Raw genomic sequence first — 19,300 nt, 5'->3', positions numbered from 1 at the left:
ACGGTCTTGTCAACCAGTGACCCGCCTTCTCCAGGGTCGTCTGTAGTGAACACCGAACTAAAGTATTTAATATTTCGGCCATTTCTTCATCTCTCTTCACACATTGATCTTTGCCTTCTTTTAACTTCACTATACTACTTCGGACCTTTCTCTGATATATCTGAAATATGTTTTTGTCACCTTGCTTTGTCTCGTTGGAAATAGTTTCTTCCACTTGATCTTTTGTTTTCTTGATTTTTTTTTTTCTTCATCTCTCTGTTTCACCAGATTTTCTTCCCTGTGTTCCTCTTTTTGGGATCCCTTATACTTATTTATTTATTTATTATTTATTTATTTTTAATTTTTATATACCGAAGTTCTTGTGGGAATTACAAATCACTCCGGTTTACATAAAACGATGAACTGCCCAACAGCGGATGGGGGCTTTACATAGAACTGTAGAACATAAGGAACAATAAAACCGGATGTCAATTTAACATAGTAATAATAAATATAATATAATATAATATGTACATACAATTTAACTATTTAACGTAGTAGAGATGACCTGTCAAATCTACCATATAGATACAATAAGAGTAATATAGTGAACTTATGGATTCAAAAATTGATTGAGCAGTTGTGGAGTCCTGATAGTAGGAATTGGTGAGATGTCGATAATTTAGGGATACTATTATTTAGGAAGTCCTCTTGTCTAAGTATCATTGAGAATCTGGGAAGGCTTGTTGGAAAAGCCAGGTCTTCAGTCTTTTTTTGAACTCTTGATGACTGGGTTCTAGTCTTAGATCTGGGGGGAGAGCGTTCCACTGGTGGGGTCCAGCTGAAGATAATGCTCGTTTGCTCAATGCTGATTTTACTTGTGGGACATGCAGTGTTCCTTTGTATGCGCTTCTAATTGGTCTGGAAGATGTATGCGGTTGAAGTTGAGTGCTTAGCATGATAGGAGCCAGATTGTATATTGCTTTGTGTACTATTGTGAGTATCTTATAGAGTATCCTATATTTGATGGGAAGCCAATGTAAGTTATGAAGGATTGGGGTGATATGGTCTTTTTTGTTAGAACTTGTGAGGATTCTAGCAGCGGAATTCTGTACCATCTGTAATGGTTTGATGGTGTTGAAGGGTAGACCTAGCAGAAGGGAGTTGCAATAGTCGAGCTTTGATAGTATGATGGATTGCAGTACGAGCCTGAAGTCCGAGAAGTAGAGGAGGGGTTTAAGTTTTTTAAGGACTTGCAGTTTGTAAAAGCAGTCCTTAGTGGTAGTGTTTACGAACTTTTTTAGGTTTAGATGGTTGTCTAGCCAGGCTCCAAGGTCTCTGACGTCGGGTGAGAACTTGCTATTTGAGTTATGAGAGAGGTTTGATGAGATTGTAAGGGGATCCTGGGAGACAATGAGCATTTCGGTTTTATTGTCATTCAATATTAGGTTGAGGTTTGAGAGGATGTTTTTAATCAGCTGTAGGCATTCGTTCCAGTATGTGATGGTTTTTTCAAGGGATTCTGAGATCGGGAGAAGGATTTGTATGTCGTCTGCATAGAGGTAGTGTGTAAGCTTGAGGTTTGAGAGTAGGTGGCAGAGAGGGAGGAGGTAGATATTGAAGAGGGTGGGTGAAAGTGAGGAACCTTGTGGGACTCCTAGATCTGTGAGGACTGGATGCGATTCTTTGTTGTTTATTCTAACTTTGTAGAATCTGTTGCTTAAGAAGGACTGGAACCATCTTAGAGCTGTGCCTTTGATCCCTATATTGGCAAGTTGGTCTATAAGTATCGTGTGTTTTACCGTGTCAAACGCAGCAGAAAGATCAAGAAGAACAAGCAGGTACGATTGTTTTTTCTCCAGGTTAATGAGGATGGTGTCAGTGAGAGATAGTAATAGAGATTCGGTGTTTAGGCGTTTTCGGAAACCATATTGAGCCGGGGATAGAATATTATGATCTTCCAGGTATTCTGACAGTTGCTTGTTGACAATTTTCTCCATCAGTTTGGCAATGAGTGGTAAGTTAGCGATAGGTCGAAAGTTAGCTGGGTCCGATGGAGAGGCGTTTGGTTTTTTTAGTAGTGGTTTGAGGATTGCCAATTTTAACTGGTTGGGAACTAGACCTTGAGAAAGGGATGAGTTAATAATTTCTGCCATTGGTTTTGAGATGGTGTTTGGTATGGCTATGAGGAGATTAGTTGGTAATGGGTCTGATGGATGGGAGGATGGTTTGAGTTTCTTGAGTGTATTTTCTATCTCCAGTGAAGAAGTGAGCTCGAATGAGTCCAGGCATGTGTTTTGTTGCGGCAGGGCTGTTAGGTGGTATGTTTGGGTGGAGCTGTTGGTTGTGATTGAATGTGTAAGGTTGGTGATTTTTGTCTTAAAGTAGTCGGCGAGTTCGTTTGCTGCTTTGAGAGCTTGGTGGTCTGGGATGGTGGGAGGAGATGGTTTGGTTAGAGAGGAGACATATGAGAAAAGAGCCTTTGAGTCGAAAATGAAGTTGTGTATTTTTTTTGCGTAGAATTCTCTCTTTGTTCTAAGGATAGTATTCCTGTAAGTGTTGAGGAGGGATTTGTAGATGGCATGTGTCGAAGTGGTTGGGTTTTTTCTCCAGCTTTGTTCATTTTTTCTTAGCGATTGCTTTAGTGATTTAAGTTCTGGGGTAAACCAGGGTTTTCTATTGTCTAATGTGGGTTGTATGGTTTTGGTTGAAGTTGGGCAGATTTGATCTGCGATTTTATTGTTGATAGTGATCCATGAGGTGGTTGCAGTTATTGCGTCTGTAAGGTCTAGTTGGTTTAGTGCTTCGGACATCTTTTCGCTGAGTGTGTCTGGAGAGCATGGTTTCCTGAAGTGGATGGTGGATTTGGTAGCGACTTGAGGTGGTGGGTTGTTGATCTTAAGGGTTGTGCGGATGACTCTGTGGTCAGACCAGGGAACTGGAGAACAAGTGGGGTTGGTGTGAATGGTAAAGGGTTCGTTAATGAAAATAAGGTCCAAAGTATGGCCTGCCTTGTGGGTAGGACTGTTGATGATTTGCGTAAAGCCCAAATGGTTGAGTGAGGAGAGGACTGTTTGGCAGTTGATGGATTGTGTAGTAGCATCTACATGTAAATTAAAGTCTCCGAGGATTATTGCAGGTTTGTCTGTGTTTATATGTTTGGCTATAAGTTCGATCAGCGGTGAGGGATCCAATTCTAAGGTTCCTGGTGGGGCGTAAACTAATGCTAGTTGGATTTGTTCTGATTTAAAGAGGGAGAATTCTATTTTGGTGGAGGTGTTCGTAAGTTGTAAAGTTATACTTAGACCTTTTTTTGCTGCAAGGAGGAGTCCTCCACCTCTTTTTTTGGGCCTGGGGACAGAGAATAGGTCGTAGGATTGCATGGGAAGCTGATTTGTGAGTACAGTATCTGTGTGTTTTAGCCATGTCTCTGTGATAGCACAGATATCTGGGTTAACTTCTATGAGATAGTCACTGAGGATGTCCATTTTTTTGGTAAGAGACTGTGCGTTGAATAGGGTTAAGGTAAACAGAGAGAGTCCTAGGAATTGCGTAATTGGAGATATCATTATTGGTATAATCCTTTGTTGTCGTGCAATGTGATGTATTGTAGGTTTTGTATGCTTTCTGAGTTTGTGCCAAATTTTGGGTATGGTGTAGAGGTGCATTATTGTGGCTTAGTTGGTTGTGAAAATGTTGCGGTATTGGAGATACTGCAATAGGTATAGGGGAGACTTGATGAATGCTAGAGAGACTGGATGGATGCTGTAAGCTGGAGAGTCTGGATGATTGCTGGAGAGTCTGGATGATTGCTGGAGGGTCTGGATGATTGCTGGATGCTGTATGCTTGAGAGTCTGGATGATTGCTGGAGACACTGGATGATTGCTGGAGACACTGGATGATTGCTGGGTGCTGATTGCTGGAGAGACTGGATGATTGCTGGAGAGACTGGATGATTGCTGGGTGTTGTATGCTGGAGAGACTGGATGATTGCTGGAGAGACTGGATGATTGCTGGAGAGACTGGATGATTGCTGGGTGTTGTATGCTGGAGAGACTGGATGATTGCTGGAGAGACTGGATGATTGCTGGGTGCTGGGCAGTCTGGAGGAGTGTTGAAAAAGCAGATGTGTGAATGAAGCCTGGATAATGGAGTCCCTGGACGAATGCTTGGGTGGAGCTGACGTTGTGTGATTCGGTTGTGGAGGGTTGGGTGGCAGAGCCGTTTGGTGTCGGTGGTTTCTTGTTATATCTCAGGTTCACACGAAGGGGCACACAAAGGGGCAGGCCCCTTTGTCGTGCTCCTTAGGCGCGCGACGCCTAACAGGGTGTAGATTTGAAGCCCAGCCGGGCTGTAGCTGGTTGGCTGGCTTCTGGTTTTGGGCGGGACTTGGCGCGGTTCGCGGTTTTTTTGTCTTTTCGCCGCGTTTCTTTGGGCGGATTAGGCCTCGGAGCGTGCGGCTGGCGTTGGGGTCCCCCGGGTGGAGAGGCCGAGTACTGACCTGACCTTCCCCCGGTGGGGCTCCGGCGCCGGTCGCGCAGGTCTACGGTCGCGGTGTTGAGCAGGAGCGAAATGGCGCCTGCAGCCTTGTTTTAAAGCCCAGCCGGGCTGTAGCTGGTTGGCTGGCTTCTGGTTTTGGGCGGGACTTGGCGCGGTTCGCGGTTTTTTTGTCTACTTCTTGAACTTTGTTCTTTTTGCCTTTTTTTTTTTTTCTTTTTTTTCAGCCACCTCCTTTGAGAACCAGATAGGTTTCTTATTCCTCTTACCTTTTGTTTACTTTCCTAACATATAGATTTTGTTGCTTTTGTAATTGCTCCTTTTAGTTTGTCCCACTGTTGTTCCACCTCTCTCATTTTCTCCCAGCCTTCTAATTCTACTTCCAGGTACAACAAAGTCAGTATTTTTGAAATTCAAAACTCTGGTCTTCATGTGACCTCTCTGTATCCTATTTGTGATATCAAACCATACCGTTGATCACTGGTGCATAAGTAGGCACCCACCTGAACATTAGAGACATTCTCGTTAGTGAGCACTAGGTTGAGTATAACGCCATCCCTCGTGGGTTCTATTACAGTTTGTTTAAGCAGAGCACCTTGTAGGGCATCTACTATCTCTTTACTTTTGGTAGATTCCATTGAAGGGTTTCTTCAGTCTATATTCGGCAGATTAAAATGTTCAACAAGCAACAATTATTCCTTCTTTCCCACCTTTTGGATGCCTTAGACCAGATCTCTGTCCAGTTCTTTTGTCTGAGTCAGAGGCCTGTGCCTGTAGACCACAGAAGTAAAAATGGAAGCACCATCTTCTCTTTTTTTTTTTTTTTTTTTTTTTTTAAGCACTGACCATAATGCTTCTTGTCTACCTCACATCCCTTGCAATTCAGTTTCTTGGATATCATCTGCGTTTATATAATTGGGTGATACAATCTCCCAAACCCAACCTAAAATATCTCAACAACCCTGTTAAACTAAGAGCCTCCTAATCAGTCCTGTCGTATAACAAAATACCTCAGGGCAAATGTCAATAAAATGTTTTCTGGAGCAGCCATGTTTTCAACTCACATCTATTTGTATAATATACTTATGCTTTCTCGGTGTGTCAAAGCTCTTCTGGTGGCCTCCAGATATGCTGTCTGCTTTCCAACACTCGCTAAGTCAACTCTGTAACACACACTTTTTACTATCTGACATAGGTGTTATGCCCTGGTGACATCTTGCACCTAAGGGAGCCACTGGCATTCAGCACACGCTCTAACTACAGCAAGTCAGAGCAGCAAACAGGTTCCCTGTATGTACCCAGATCAGTTCAGACTCATGGGTTTTGCCTCCCTTCTAGCAGATGGAGACAAAGTTTCTCAGACACTGCCACATAACCTGGTGTGCCACCTGTAGTCCTTCAGTATTTCTCTGTTTAAAGAGTAAATGTGGCTATCAAAGTTCCTTTTTTTCGAATGGAGACTCTGCACTCTGTCATTACAGCAGTGCTCAAGGGAGAGTTCTTGGCTTCCCTGGATTTAACCGAGGCGTACTTACACACAGGGATCCGGCTGGACCATCAGGTTTCTCCAGTTCATGATCCAAGGACTTTCACCGAGGGTATGGTGGCGGTTGCGGCAGCTCTCAGGAAGAAGGGCGTGTTGGTTCACCCATATCTGGATGACTGGCTCATTTGAGCGAAGTCAGAGGCCCTCTGCAGACAGGCAGTGGACTTGGTGCTGCAGCACTTGAGATCCCTGGGATGGATAGTGAATATGTCAGAGTGTCGTCTCTCCCCTTCTCATTTGTTGGAGTTTCTGGGGGCTCATTTTGATACCTGGGTGGGGAAAGTTTTTCTTACCAAAGAATTGCATTATCAAATTGCAGACGCAAGTTCACAGTTTGGAGGAACCAGGTACCCAGACTTTGGGACTACTAGCAGGTTCTTGGTTCCTTGGTGTCCACTTTGGAGCTGGTTCCTTGGGCATTTGCTCATTTGAGGCCTCTGCACGTGGCATTGTTTTCCTAGTGGGATCTGTTGTCAGAGCAATTTCAACTTCCACTGTCTCTTGCGGAGCTAGTCAGATCCAGTCTCTTGTGGTGGCTTGGTTGAGACCAGTTGTGTCGCGGGGTGGACTTAGTGGTTCCGGAGTGGATGGTAGTTACTACCGAAGCCAGTCTCTCCAGTTGGGGAATGATCTGCCAAGCCGTCAGTACAGGGCCAGTGGTCGGCAGAGGAAGTGCTGTGGTCTATCAATTGCTTAGAGATGAGTGGTGCGGTTGGCGCTGGGTGCATTTCTACCTCTCTTGCACGTCCGACCAGTCAGGATCTTGTCAAACAATGCGGTGAAGGCTTACATCAAAAGGCAGAGTGTTACCAAGAGTTGAGCGGTGGCTCAGGAAGCTTGGGAGCTGATTTGCTGGGCAGAGCAACATCTGGAGTTGATAGCAGCTTCTCACATAGCTGGGACAGACAATGTGCAAGTGGATTATCTCAGCTGTCAACAGCTGGCTCCCAGAGAATGGGAGTTGTTGGAGGAAGCAATATGCCTGATCCGTTGCAGATGGGGCAGACCTCACATGGATTTAATGGCAACTCGGTGAAATGCCAAGGCACCCTGCTTCTTCAGTTGCAGAAGAGCACAGAGCAGAGCGGGCCGATGCCTTGGTTCTTCTTAGGCTGCAGGACTTTCTGCTGTGTGTTTTTCCGCCGTGGTTGCTGGTGGGCAAGATATTGCGGCGGGTGGAGATTCATCCAGGAGAAGTAATTCTGGTGGTTCCGGAGTGGCCTCAGAGGCCTTAGTTTGCAGATCTGATCAACCTAGTGGTGGACAGACCGTTGAGGCTTGCTCATCTGCCAAAGCTTCTGCACCAAGGTCCCATATTTTCAGATCAAGCAGCTCACTTCTGTCTTGCAGCTTGGCTTTTCAGAGGAAATGCTTAAGAGAGAGAGGATATTCTGAGGATGTCATTTCTACTTGGTTGCAGGCTAGAAAGACTTCCACCTCCTTGGTGTATGTAAGGGTCTGGAGAGTTTTTGAGGTTTGGTGCATGGCGTAGAGGGTTGACCCTATGCAAGCTTCTGTGGCGCACATTCTGACCTTCTTACAAAGAGGGTTGTTGAAGGGTTTTTCCTTTAACTCTCTCAGAGTTCAGGTGGCAGCTTTGGGCCGTCTTCAAGGCAAGCTGCAGGGGGAGGCTCTAGCTGGACTGATCTGGGTACGTAAAGGGAAAGAAAAATTGGTACTTACTTGCTCATTTTCATTCCTTTAGTACCACAAATCAGTTCAGAGTCCTGCCCAGTTGAGGTAGGGAGATTTGGAGAGTTTGCTCATCTGTTGTAATTAATCTGAAGAATGGCACAGGTTTTGTTTAGTCCTGCACGTTTTTTAATGTGGGCAAGGTTATCTGTTCTTAGTTTCCACTTTCTACTGCTCGTTTAGGGGGGATATTAATTTGTTATTGGTATTGTTGCTATCTTGGATTGGGTACTTATCAGTACTGAAGAACTGCAGTTAGCACAACAGGTTATGTGGCAATGTCTGCGAAACTCTGTCTCCATCTGCTGGAAGGGAGGCAAAACCCAGGAGTCTGGACTGATCTGATCCTAAAAGCAGGAACTACAGAAAAGTCATTCCCTGGTTACCTTCAGTCTAGCATCCCCCTTTGAAGCTGTACACAGACACTCTTCTTGCAAAGATCTAAGGGAACAACTCGGAGCATATGTACCTATCTGATGGGAGAGAGAACTTGGACCTAATCCATTTTTTTGGCTTAAAATAGTATCATCAGAATTTTGAATCTGATCTGGAATTTAATAGAGAGCCACTGTAGGCTTTCTAGCATAGGGGAAATGTCATCTCTGGGATTCGGATTGTTCAGGAACCTAACTGCCCTATTCTGGATTGTCAGGGTCTGACAGGCTGGATTCAGGGAGCATCCCCACAGAAGCGGCACAGGTCAGCAGGGCAGGACTGGAGGTGGGCTTCTGCCTAACCAGCCCTTGAGTTCTGGGAACTAGTAAAACTTGTCTTCTGCAGAATATCATGGCTGATGTCAGGCACTGGCTGGGAGTTGAGTCCAGGTACTGATGGTAAGGCTAGTACTGAGGATAGGCAAGTCCTGGATACAGGCAAGGCTTGAACCAAGGACAAGGGCAAGACCTGGAAAACAGACAAGGGACTGAACAGGACAAGGACAGCACTGGGACATACAGCGATAAACAAGAAAGCCCAACAGGGCATGAGACAGGGCAAGGTAACCCTAGTAGGCCTGAAGGCTGCAAGGCAGGATAGGTAGGCCCAGAAGGCCATTCACCAATGCAGGAGAGCCTAGAAGGTCACAGAGCAAGACGGGGGGCCAAGATAGGCCACAAGGTAAGACAAAGGCCTGGGTAGGCTGCAGGCTACCCAGGTTGAGAGCTGAGGTGACTCTGTGAAGAGGCACTGAGGGACTGGACAGGCTGGGTTGAGAAGGCCTGGGGCTGAAGCATCAGGTGATCAGTGAAGAGGTAACTTGTGCAGCTGTGAGCGGTGCTTGCTTAGGACTCCTGGTGGAGGGGATGCTGTGCAGCAGGTAGAACTGTAACATGGATCAGTGGTAATTGTTTTAGAATCTGTTGGGGCAAGCTAATGTATACAGTGTTGCCGTAATCCAGGCTTTGGACAAGGCTGAATCAATGTAGCTAGATTTGATTGTTTTAAAAACTGGGCATAACTGGTCTAAGGTTGTTCATGTGACGGAGGCAATTTTTGTTTCCATCGCTAATTTAAAGCCAGTCATCTAAATTATGTACCTTAGGGCACTAAACCAACCTTTCATCATAATTTGGAATTTCAGATGTGGTGTCAGATTCCACCCTCGGAACTTCTATTTTGTTTGTATTTAATATCAGCGGATTATCTTCAAACCATTTAACCATCTCTTCCAAACATTTGGTGTTCCCATGTTCCTCTCTTGCATCTTTACTTAATAGAAGGTGTATTTGAATATCATCTTCACAGAGGTGGTTCCATAGCCTTGCTGCTCTAATAATCCTACATACAATTCACAGCTAACTGCAGATTAATCAAAGGTTCCTTTTTAGTATTAGAAGATAGGGGTGTGTATTAGTTTCCTATGTATTTGTAATCCTCAACGTATAGGGCCATATTTGTTGTATTCGTGGGGAAGCGAAACGTATCGCGATTCCCCACGAATACAATGAATCTTCGCCAAATTATTCATCTGTGCAATGGATGGCGCCGGCCATCCATTGCTCCTACCATGTGACAGGGGCTGACCAATGGCACCGGTAGCCCCTGTGACATAGTAAGGGCAAAGGCTATTCTAATGGAACTCGGAGAAGCTTCATTTGCAGGTTGGAAAAATGTCTTCTTTTGGATCCTTGAGTCGACTAGGTAATAGGGAAGATTATTTTAGGAACTTTAGAAATTCTTCCTCCCAGGCCTATTATGAAGCCATCAGTTTTTTCAAATCTGTTTTATCTCAAGCTTGACATGAGCAGACAAGAAGTAATACTTCAAGAATTGGAGCATGTAGAAGCACTATGACAATGATTCTGTGAGTGCAGCAGTAAATCCCTCAGGTTAGTGTGCAGGTGGATATTTGTCTGCTTCCATGCTGGTATCAGAGTTCATGTCCTGTGTCGGACTGCTAATGAGCAGCACTTTGGGGCATGTCTAGGTGTGGGGCAGGAGGCCTTCACTATACAGGATTCTTGCATTCTCTGTCTATGAGGGCAGCATTAGTAAAGGTGCAGTGTAATCATAGGCAGCAAGTATTATCTATGTATATAATATACTTGGGAACTGGTGGCGTCTGTCAACAGTGGCTGCAAGGGGAAGGGTTTTAGTGTGTGCTGTTTCATTAATAATGTACAGATTTGGCACATAGCACGTGCTGTTTGCCATTTACACTTGTCACCGAAGTGGCACATGCTAAAAAAAGAGAAACACAGGGTGTATAGACAGTGTCTCATGGGCCAGAGAAAGCTGCTGCAGAGGGAGAATCTTCCCGTATGGACTGCAGGGGGGGGACAGGACTGTGCAGTAGCCTGAGAGAGAGGATGAGGGATAGAGGAATAATATTGCGATCATCTCTTAATGCTTTGCAGGTTCAGCCAGTATAAACTGGAATAATTAAACTAAACTAATTCGGGAAGTTGTCAGAAGGTTACATATAATCTTTACAAGTCCTGGACTTGGGAGGATTCCTTTGAAAGAAAAATGGCCTGCGACTAATAATCTTGATTTGGTGGGTAGTACCATTACATTTTATGGCATTGAGTTTGGATTGACTTTTGAACTTGATTTTGACTGGCTTACATTGATTAACAGTTTCCCGTTCTCTGTGTGTGTGTGTGTGTGTCTGTCTGTTGCAGGATTGTGTTGGCGATGATGGTCTCAATGATGATGGGTACGATCAGAGGAGGAAGGACCACATCTCTCATTTTATCGTGCGCCTTGCATACTGCCAGTCGTAAGCAAATCTCGATTGGAATTATTTTAATGTCTTGGCTAGTACAGCATATCAGTCTTGTACGGCTGCTCCCAGATCCTACAGCAACTGCAGCAGCGTGAGAGCGTGTGTTCTGAACTCCATATTTCTTTATTGGAGTATCTGCTTGTTTCAGACCAATGAGTGTATCTGAGTGCTTTTTGCAGTAAATTTAATTTGTTTTTCATGCTGTTGGTTCAATCTTGCAATGTGCAGTGCTTTTGTGATTTCTCTGCATTGAGTAACATTTGAGACCTTGCATATATTTGAACTACTTTGGCAACATTTTTCCTTTCTACCTTAAGATAACAGCTCTGAACTTGGTGGTGTGACTTGCAAGGGGGGAGAGAGATCTCCAGGAGTATGGGGGATTTTCCGTCGATAAGCAGGCTGAATTAGCCCTGCTATTTGGATGACGTCACCGGCACACTCTAGCGGACATTCTTCTTCAAGATTCAAAGATTTTGTGCTGCTCATGCGCAACACTTCCCACACACAGCGTGTCATTACTCTATTGAGTTACTTTTTTTACGTGCTCAGGCACGGATGTTATTTCTCCTCTCTTTCCTCAGATTTTGTTTGGTTCACGCTAGCGACTCCCAAACAGCACTTTTTCAGTGCTAAAATGTCTTCAAAAAAACCAGGCTTTAAATATTGCCAGTGCGGACACATAATGCCAGTCTCTGGCAATCACAATTATTGTATATATTTGCCTGGCGCCCGGACCATGACCAAGCATCATGCAGGGAATGTAGACTCATGTTCCCCAGAGCCTAGAGACAAAGGGCTGCAAAAATTGCAGTCTCTAGGAGCAAGAAAAACATTCACTGTCTTCAGGAACTTTATGCACCCACTCCAGACTTTCAATTCAGTCATCCCTGGGCCTATGAATTAAAACTCATAAGATGCCTAGACATTGCTCTTCTGTAGAACTGAGGCCCAAGAAACGTTGCTCCGAATCAGAATATCAAAAGGTAAAAGCCGGGCAAGCCCTGCAGGGAACTGAAACAGATGCACAGTTTGCGCTGCAAGATAATCGACGCAGGATTCGAAAGGGCCGTCGATAACATGTGCTGCATCGAGATCAATGCATGATGCATCAACGCCATCAAGTGCTCAGAAAACGAAACACTCTACTTTGACGCATACTGCGTTGCACTCCAAAAACGATGCATTGGTGCAGATGCACCACCCGTCTCATGCATTGATGCATTCGTACCATACACGACGCCTCTGACACATGAAGGACGTCCATCAATGCATGCGTCGTCCAAACAAAAGAATTCTCAAAATACTGATGATCAGGCCCAAATCCACCATAAAAACAGAAGATCACCATCCATATCTCAACACACTAGGGATCCCATACTGGATATCCTATCTCATTCTCCTTGGGTATCCCCTCGGAAGCCATTTACTATTAGCTTGGGTTCCTCACAAAGTAACCATTCAGAGTGCTCAGGATTATCCTCCCATTCTCACCAGGAAAGATTAAATCTCTAGGAAGAGCTTTCTCTGAGATGGGTTTCCCCTCTAGAAGAACAAGGGCATCTCAACCTTCTTCAGAAATACTAATCGCAGGAATACACTGCTGCAAGGCATCCTCCCATTCTCCACATATAAAACCACAATGGCCAAAACATGAAGATGTGAACACGTCTCGTTCACAAGAGGCCATTAACCAGCTTTCTTTAATTATAATGATCCTGTTTTCATCCTTATATCTGCAGGCCACCGCCTCACTTTTCAGGTCCAGCAGGGGATGCTCCTCCACACAGCTCCCCTCCTACTCAGGATGAAACTCGAGGCAAGGATTCCCCGGGTGACTGTTCCCCAGAAGGCTTAACTGGTATACAGTCTGATCCACCAGAGGAACTTCCTGACTATTCCTCTTTGCAAGAAGACATCACTTATTCTCATTTTGTCGAGAAATTGGGCAACCTCCTGGGAGCAGAGATCCGAAAACTACTGGACCTTAGGGAAGAAGTATTTGGAATTCTGAAAATACTGGATGTTCCTGCCGAACCATCAGCTCTTCTGTTGCACAAACTGTTAGACTCCGTTCTCTTAGACTTGGGAATCACCTCAATCAATTCCTCCTGTTTCTAGGAAGCTGGATTTGAAATTCAGATTGCAGAAGTCTATGGCCTATGGAGTGGTTCAACTCCCCCACGCGTTGGTAGTGGTAGAGTCAGCAATGAAGCGAGCAAAGAAGACCAAGTTACATTCATTGACTCCTCCAATAAAGGACAAAAGAATTCTCAAATAAGCCAAAAGGTCATTTCAAAGTGTGATGCTGATTTCTCATATACAACAGCATTTTCTATGGTCCAGTACCTCTGAGTCCCTACAACTGTTAAAACCTTTTCTTCATATAGAGTCAGGACAATCAATTACACCTCAACTGTTCTACGACATGGAAGAAGATCTGCGACATTTACTCAGAGTGGTATATGAATCCTCTGAAACATTTTCCAGAACCTCAGCAACATCCATTGTACCTCAACACATGGCGTGGATCCGTTCTAGCTCCATCAGGGAAGATGTCCATGAAAAACTGGCTAATCTTCCTTGTATAGGAGACAGTTTATTCGGGGGGAAAATTCAAAGATACAGTAGCTCAATTAAAAGAGCAAAATGTAGCAGTTCAGTCCCTCTCGGGATCCTTAGATTATCAATCTTCAATAAGATGTTACTACCAACAAAAGCCATATAAGAATTTCCTACCATATAGAGCACAGCAATTTCAATCATACCAATTACCATGCTCACAGCCCCAATCTGCTCAAGCTAGAGGGACAGAAAACAGCAAAATTCATCCCAAACCTCTCTTTAAAACCCTCCACCATCGTTTTGAAGATGGCTCAGCCACAACCGGGTCCCCCAGTTTTGGGAAGAATTCAGAATTATTATTAGGAGTGGAGCAGAATCACTACGGATCAATGGGTACTTTGAATCGTCCACAAGGGATACCATCTAAATTTCCTATCCAAACCTCCCATTCCTCATCTCACTAATGCGATGAAGGATGTTTCCAAAATACATCTTCTATAGCAGGAGATACAGATTTTGCTTCAATAAGCAATCCAATTGATCCCAAAGAACAAAATCAGTTCAAGTTATTACTCCCAATAATTCCTGATTCTGAAATGCTCAGGGGGTCTCTGCCCCATTCTAGATCTATGCTTCCTAAACTAGTTCCTTCGGAAAGAGAAATTCAAGATGACATCCCTCAAGTTAGTTCAGCTTTTCATACAGGAAAACAATTGGATGTGCTGGATCTCAAGGATGCATACACTCACATTCCGATACATCCCTCCTGTTGGAAGTTCCTGTGCTTCCAGGTGAACTCCATACACTACCAGTACAAGGTTCTTCCCTTTTGCCTTTCCTCCGCTCTGAGTCTTTACCAAATGCCTGGCTGTGGCAGTAGCCCATTTGAGATGTCAAGGGATTTGACTATTCCCTTACCTGGATGATTGGCTAATAGTTTCTCTTTGACTCAAACTCCTTGTCTTAGCAATTAGAGATGACAATCTTGTGTCTAGAATCTCTGGTTTTCCTTATCAAGAAATCGGTACTCAAACCAACTCAGATTCTTTAATTCATAGGAGCCAAGGTAAACAGTCGAATCTCGTGCATTCCTTTCCCAGGAGAGGATGGATCGGATTCATCACCTAGGTACAGACTTACTTTTAAAGTCAAAAGTCACTGCCTATCAAATCCTAATTCTGCTGGGTCACTTGGCAGCTGCCATGCACGTAGTGCCCCACACTCACCTACACATGCGACACCTTCAATGGGGATTAAAAGCACAATGGATTCAGTATCTCCAACCAATGTCTACCCTAGTGACAGTGTCGTTATCCATGGCAAAAGATATTTCTTGGTGGTTAAATCCGGAAGTTCTAAGAGTGGGATCTCCTCTTCGAGAACGGCCCACAACCTAATCCTCACCATAGATGTGTTCCCCAACCTTGTGCAGAGGCATCTCCTAAATTATAAGACACAAGGTCTATGGTCACAAGTCGAGAGGACTTATCCAATAAACCTCCTGAAACTCAGATCCATGAAGTATGCTCTAAAAACATTTGCGCATCTTTTGAGGTCACACCTTCACGATTCACACCAACAATATAAACAAGACGGGTCAAGTTCCTGGATTCTTTGCAACGAAGCAGTTTGGATTGGGGAATGGGCTCTCAGCAACTCAATACTGTTGAAGGCAACTTATTTGCGAGAGTAGCGAATATGTTAGCCGACCATCTCAGCAGAATATTTCATCCCCACGAATGGTCGCTCAACCAGTCAGTAGCAAACCAGATTTTCCTGTGATAGGGATGACCTTGGATAGACCTTAACACAACAGAACAGAATTGAAAGGTTCGTCAGTTTTGCTCAGTATGCCCAAGCCCTCTCAGGAACAAGCAGGACACCTTCCTGATGTCATGGTCTCGAAGTCTCCTTTATGCATTTCCTCCAATTCCTTTAATCTCGAGGACAGTTCAGAAATTTGATTTGGGACCAATCTCGCATGATACTCGTAGCACCTGCATGGCCGGACAACCCTGGTTTGCTTATCTAGGACAGTACTCTGAAAATGAACCATTGAACCTCGGTCAAGACTTGAACCTATTAACTCAGGAGGGGGGCACTTTCCTTCACCCTCTTCACTCCACCTGATGGCCTGAATGTTGAATGCAAGATCTTGCAAGGCATAACTCTTACAGCTGATATTCAACAGATCATAATAGCAGCGAGAGAGCCATCAACAAGAAAAAACTACTCCTTCAAATGGAAGAGAGATACCAAATGGTGTCAAACTCAAAAAAATTTCCTCATTTGCTTCAACACCTACAGAAATCCTCACTTTCTTGTTTCACTTCTCCAAATCAGGCTTAGCTACTTCTTCGGTAAGAGTACACCTTAGCGCCATAGCAGCTGTTATGAAGCGCGGCGGCAAGCCGCGATGAGAAGCTGTTCCTATCTGCACGGCAGACCGCCGCGTTTCTGTAAAGGAGGAGGTGCTGGGTCGAGGGATCGGGGCCGCGATTCGCCCTGCACAACATGGCCGCGGCGTCATTCCCCTTCCGGTCGCTGGCTCCGCCCCCTCCAGGGACTACGTGGCAGCAGGGGATTCGCTGCAGAAGTCTTTCCTGCCTCAACGATTGGCTCTCCCTTGGTGTGCTGGCTGGAGGGAACTATTTAAAGGCAAGGTCTGCTCCTCAGACTTTGCCTTGACTTCTTCTGGGCTCCTGGTTTGTTCCTGTGTTGGTTCCTGCGTCTGATCCTCCGTTTCGACTCCTGTCTGGCTGCGGTATCTTCTGGTTCTCGATTCAGGACTGGCTCTGGTATATTCTGGCTCTCGACCCCTGGACCGGCTCTGGTATACTCTCTGGCTCTCGACCCCTGGACTGGCTGCAGTGTTCCCTTTGGTTTTCTGACCCGTGGACCGGCTGTGAGATATTCTTGGTTTTCAACTTCTGGACCGGCTTTGGATCCCCTCTGTCTCCGCTCCATTTGGACTACTCGTCTTTGACTTCACGACCTGCTGGAGGTGCCAGCTCATCTCTACCTTTCACGACTCATCCAAGACGTCTCGGATCCCACGACCTGCTGGAGGCGCCAGCTCAGCTTTATCTTCCACGATTCCTCGGAGACGTTTCGGATCCTACGACCGGCAGGAGGCTTTAGCTATCTGGACTCCACGACCTGCAGGAGGCGCCTGCATCCAGATCTCTGGTCCCGCCGTCTGAGGAGAGTTCCAGGCGAGGTCTCGCCTTCCAGCGACCGGACTTACGTGCCTCGCTGGACCAAGGGTTCACATCCCGAAGCAGAACAGCAGCATATAATGAGACATAATGGCTCCTCCATAGCCTCACATCCTTTAATATCTCGTTTCATAAAAGAACTCTTTGGAGGATGAAGATTAATCTGGAAACCCCCAGTCCCTTGGAATCTCAACGTAGCCTTATCAACCTTAATGAAAGCTCCTTTTGAACCTCTCAAGTTTTCTCATTTGAAATATCTAACTTGGAAAGTGGTTTTTCTAGTAGCAATAATTTCAGCCCGAAGAGTAAGTGAACTTCAAGCCTTATTTCTCACCTTACTTACAATTTTACCACGACAAAGTAGTTCTCCAGACTCATCCTAAGTTCCTTCCCAAGGTGGTATCAGCTTTTCATATTAGTCAAGACATTACACTTCCTATATTCTTTCTCAGGCCTCATGCCAACAAGAATCTATGCTCATATGTTAGATTGCAAAAGAGCATTAGTTTACCATAAGCAAAGAACTCTGCCTCACCGCAAGTCTTCCCATTTGTTCATATCATTCAACCCAAACTCACTAGGAGTGGCAGTTTCCAAAAGAACCATATCAAACTGGATCACAAACTGTATTCAGTTCTGTCATACTTCAACACAAATTCCCTTATCTGGTTCATTTTCAGTGCATCAACTGTGAGCTAAAGCTTCTTCTATAGTGCATCTGCGAAATGTTCCCATAGAGGACATATGTAGAGCTGTCACTTGGGCCTCAGTTCATATTTTACCACACACTACTGCTTAGACCGTTTAGCAGCCACAGATAGCGGACTAGGACAGGCAGTTTTATCTACTGTGCTAGATCAGAAAACAATGTCCACTAAGGAGTAAAAAAAAGAAATGTAAGGTATGGCATAATGGGTAGAAATAAACCAACACCTCTATTCCTTACCTTGGGTTTTTTATTTATATGCTTGTGTCTCCCAATTAGCAGAGCTAATTCAGCCTGCTTATCAACGGAAAAAGTAAGTTTGCTTACCGTAAGCGGTATTTTCCGTAGATAGTAGGATAAATTAGCTCTGCTTCCCACCCTCCTCCCTGGACATGTTGTTGTTTTCTGCTTCTATATACCAAGGCTGCTGCCTTCTAGCTTTTTTAGTTACCGAATGATGAGGCACTATGCGCGGGAAGTTCTGTGCATGTGCAGCATACAAAACTTTGAATCTTGGAGAAGAATGTCTGCTAGAGCGTGATGTCACCCAAATAGCATGGCTAATTCATTCTATCTACGGAAAACACCGTTTATGGTAAGCAAATTTGCTTGAGTACCTGTGGAACTGGTAGTTTTTGCATCAAACTGGGATCCAAATTGCCAGGCTCTACTTTTCACTCTCCCCTTCCCCTCGTCAGGGCAGCAAACTGCTGAGAACAGTGTGTAAGCTTTCTGCAGCCTACCTTGTATGCCCTAGGGCAGGGGTCAGGAATCTAAGGCTCGCGAGCCAGATGTGGCTCTTTTGATGGCTGCATCTGGCTCGCAGACAAATCTTTAATAAAAAAAAAAAGTGAAAATCTAACAAAACCCCCCACACTCCTGACGCCCCCAAGACTTCAAAAATTAATTTACTACAACCCCAGTGACATAGTGAGGGCAAAGGGCCATCGGCGCCATTTTGACTACTGGCAGCCGACAGCCCAAGTCCAGGAGATCGCTCCCGGACCGCTCCTGGACCCCCGCTGGACCACCAGGGACTTTTGGCAGGTCTTGGGGGGCGTCAGGAGGGTGGGGGTTTTTGTTAGATTTTTACTTTTTTATTAAAGATTTGTCTGCAAGCCCTGGACCCCCGCTGGACCACCAGAGACTTTTGGCAGGTCTTTGGGGGGGGGGGGGGGTTGTAGTTAGTATGGCTCTCATGGAATTACATTTTAAAATATGTGGCGTTCATGGCTCTCTCAGCCAAAAAGGTTCCCGACCCCTGTCCTAGGGAGAATTTGTTTTGTTGAGAGAAGAGGAAGAGGTAAAGTGAGGCCTGCACTGTTGGAAGAAGTTCAGCTCCTGTCCTCTATGCCTTCTTTCTAGCCCAGTCTAGATTGGGTCAGAACAGTGTACTGGTGTTACTTCCCGCCTCACTTCATTTATCTTGACAGAACATAAGATATTTCAAAATACCATCATGTAACTCCGAAGATAGCTCTAGCCTAGTATATTTTTATATTGACAGTGAGACCTCATATATTATGGCGGGCTATTAATCCGTTTGCCCTTGAACGCCAATGTCAATGTTATGCGGTGATATAATTTCAGCTTCACCGTATCAAAATGTTATAATCATCGGTCTCTCTGACAATTGTTAGTAGTAAGTCCTTGTGTCAATGTACACCATATTATAAAGGGCAGTGAAAAAGGTGAACACTTATCGTGGCACAGTGTGCAGATGTGCAGCAGGGTTAAAGCTCTGGCGTTGGCCCGACACGGCTCGTGTTTCTGGGAACCTTCTTCAGGGGCCGCAGTATGCCAGTACTGTAATATAATAAAACTAGGTTAAGACTTGAAACAAGAAATTTTTAACACAAACTGCAAGCTG

The 19,300-nt window shown here is 44.9% G+C and overlaps 1 protein-coding gene across 7 annotated transcripts in view; it reads left to right on the top strand.

Moving 5' to 3' along the window:
* The window catches only part of PRIM2 (DNA primase subunit 2), a 608,800-nt gene that overhangs the window by 20,578 nt on the left and 568,922 nt on the right, over nucleotides 1–19,300 (top strand). For all 7 annotated transcript variants that reach the window (XR_003855666.1, XM_029595680.1, XM_029595675.1 and 4 more), the window contains one exon: nucleotides 10,838–10,935. Coding sequence is in view for 6 of the 7 variants with exons in the window: in XM_029595680.1 (XP_029451540.1) it covers nucleotides 10,838–10,935 (98 nt within the window). In the remaining variant the exon portion in view is untranslated. The remainder of the gene's footprint in view (nucleotides 1–10,837; nucleotides 10,936–19,300) is intronic.

The sequence above is a fragment of the Rhinatrema bivittatum genome, chromosome 3 (genome assembly GCF_901001135.1).
Source record: "Rhinatrema bivittatum chromosome 3, aRhiBiv1.1, whole genome shotgun sequence".
NCBI classification, from domain to species: domain Eukaryota; kingdom Metazoa; phylum Chordata; class Amphibia; order Gymnophiona; family Rhinatrematidae; genus Rhinatrema; species Rhinatrema bivittatum.
This window is presented reverse-complemented; position numbering and strand designations above follow the sequence as displayed.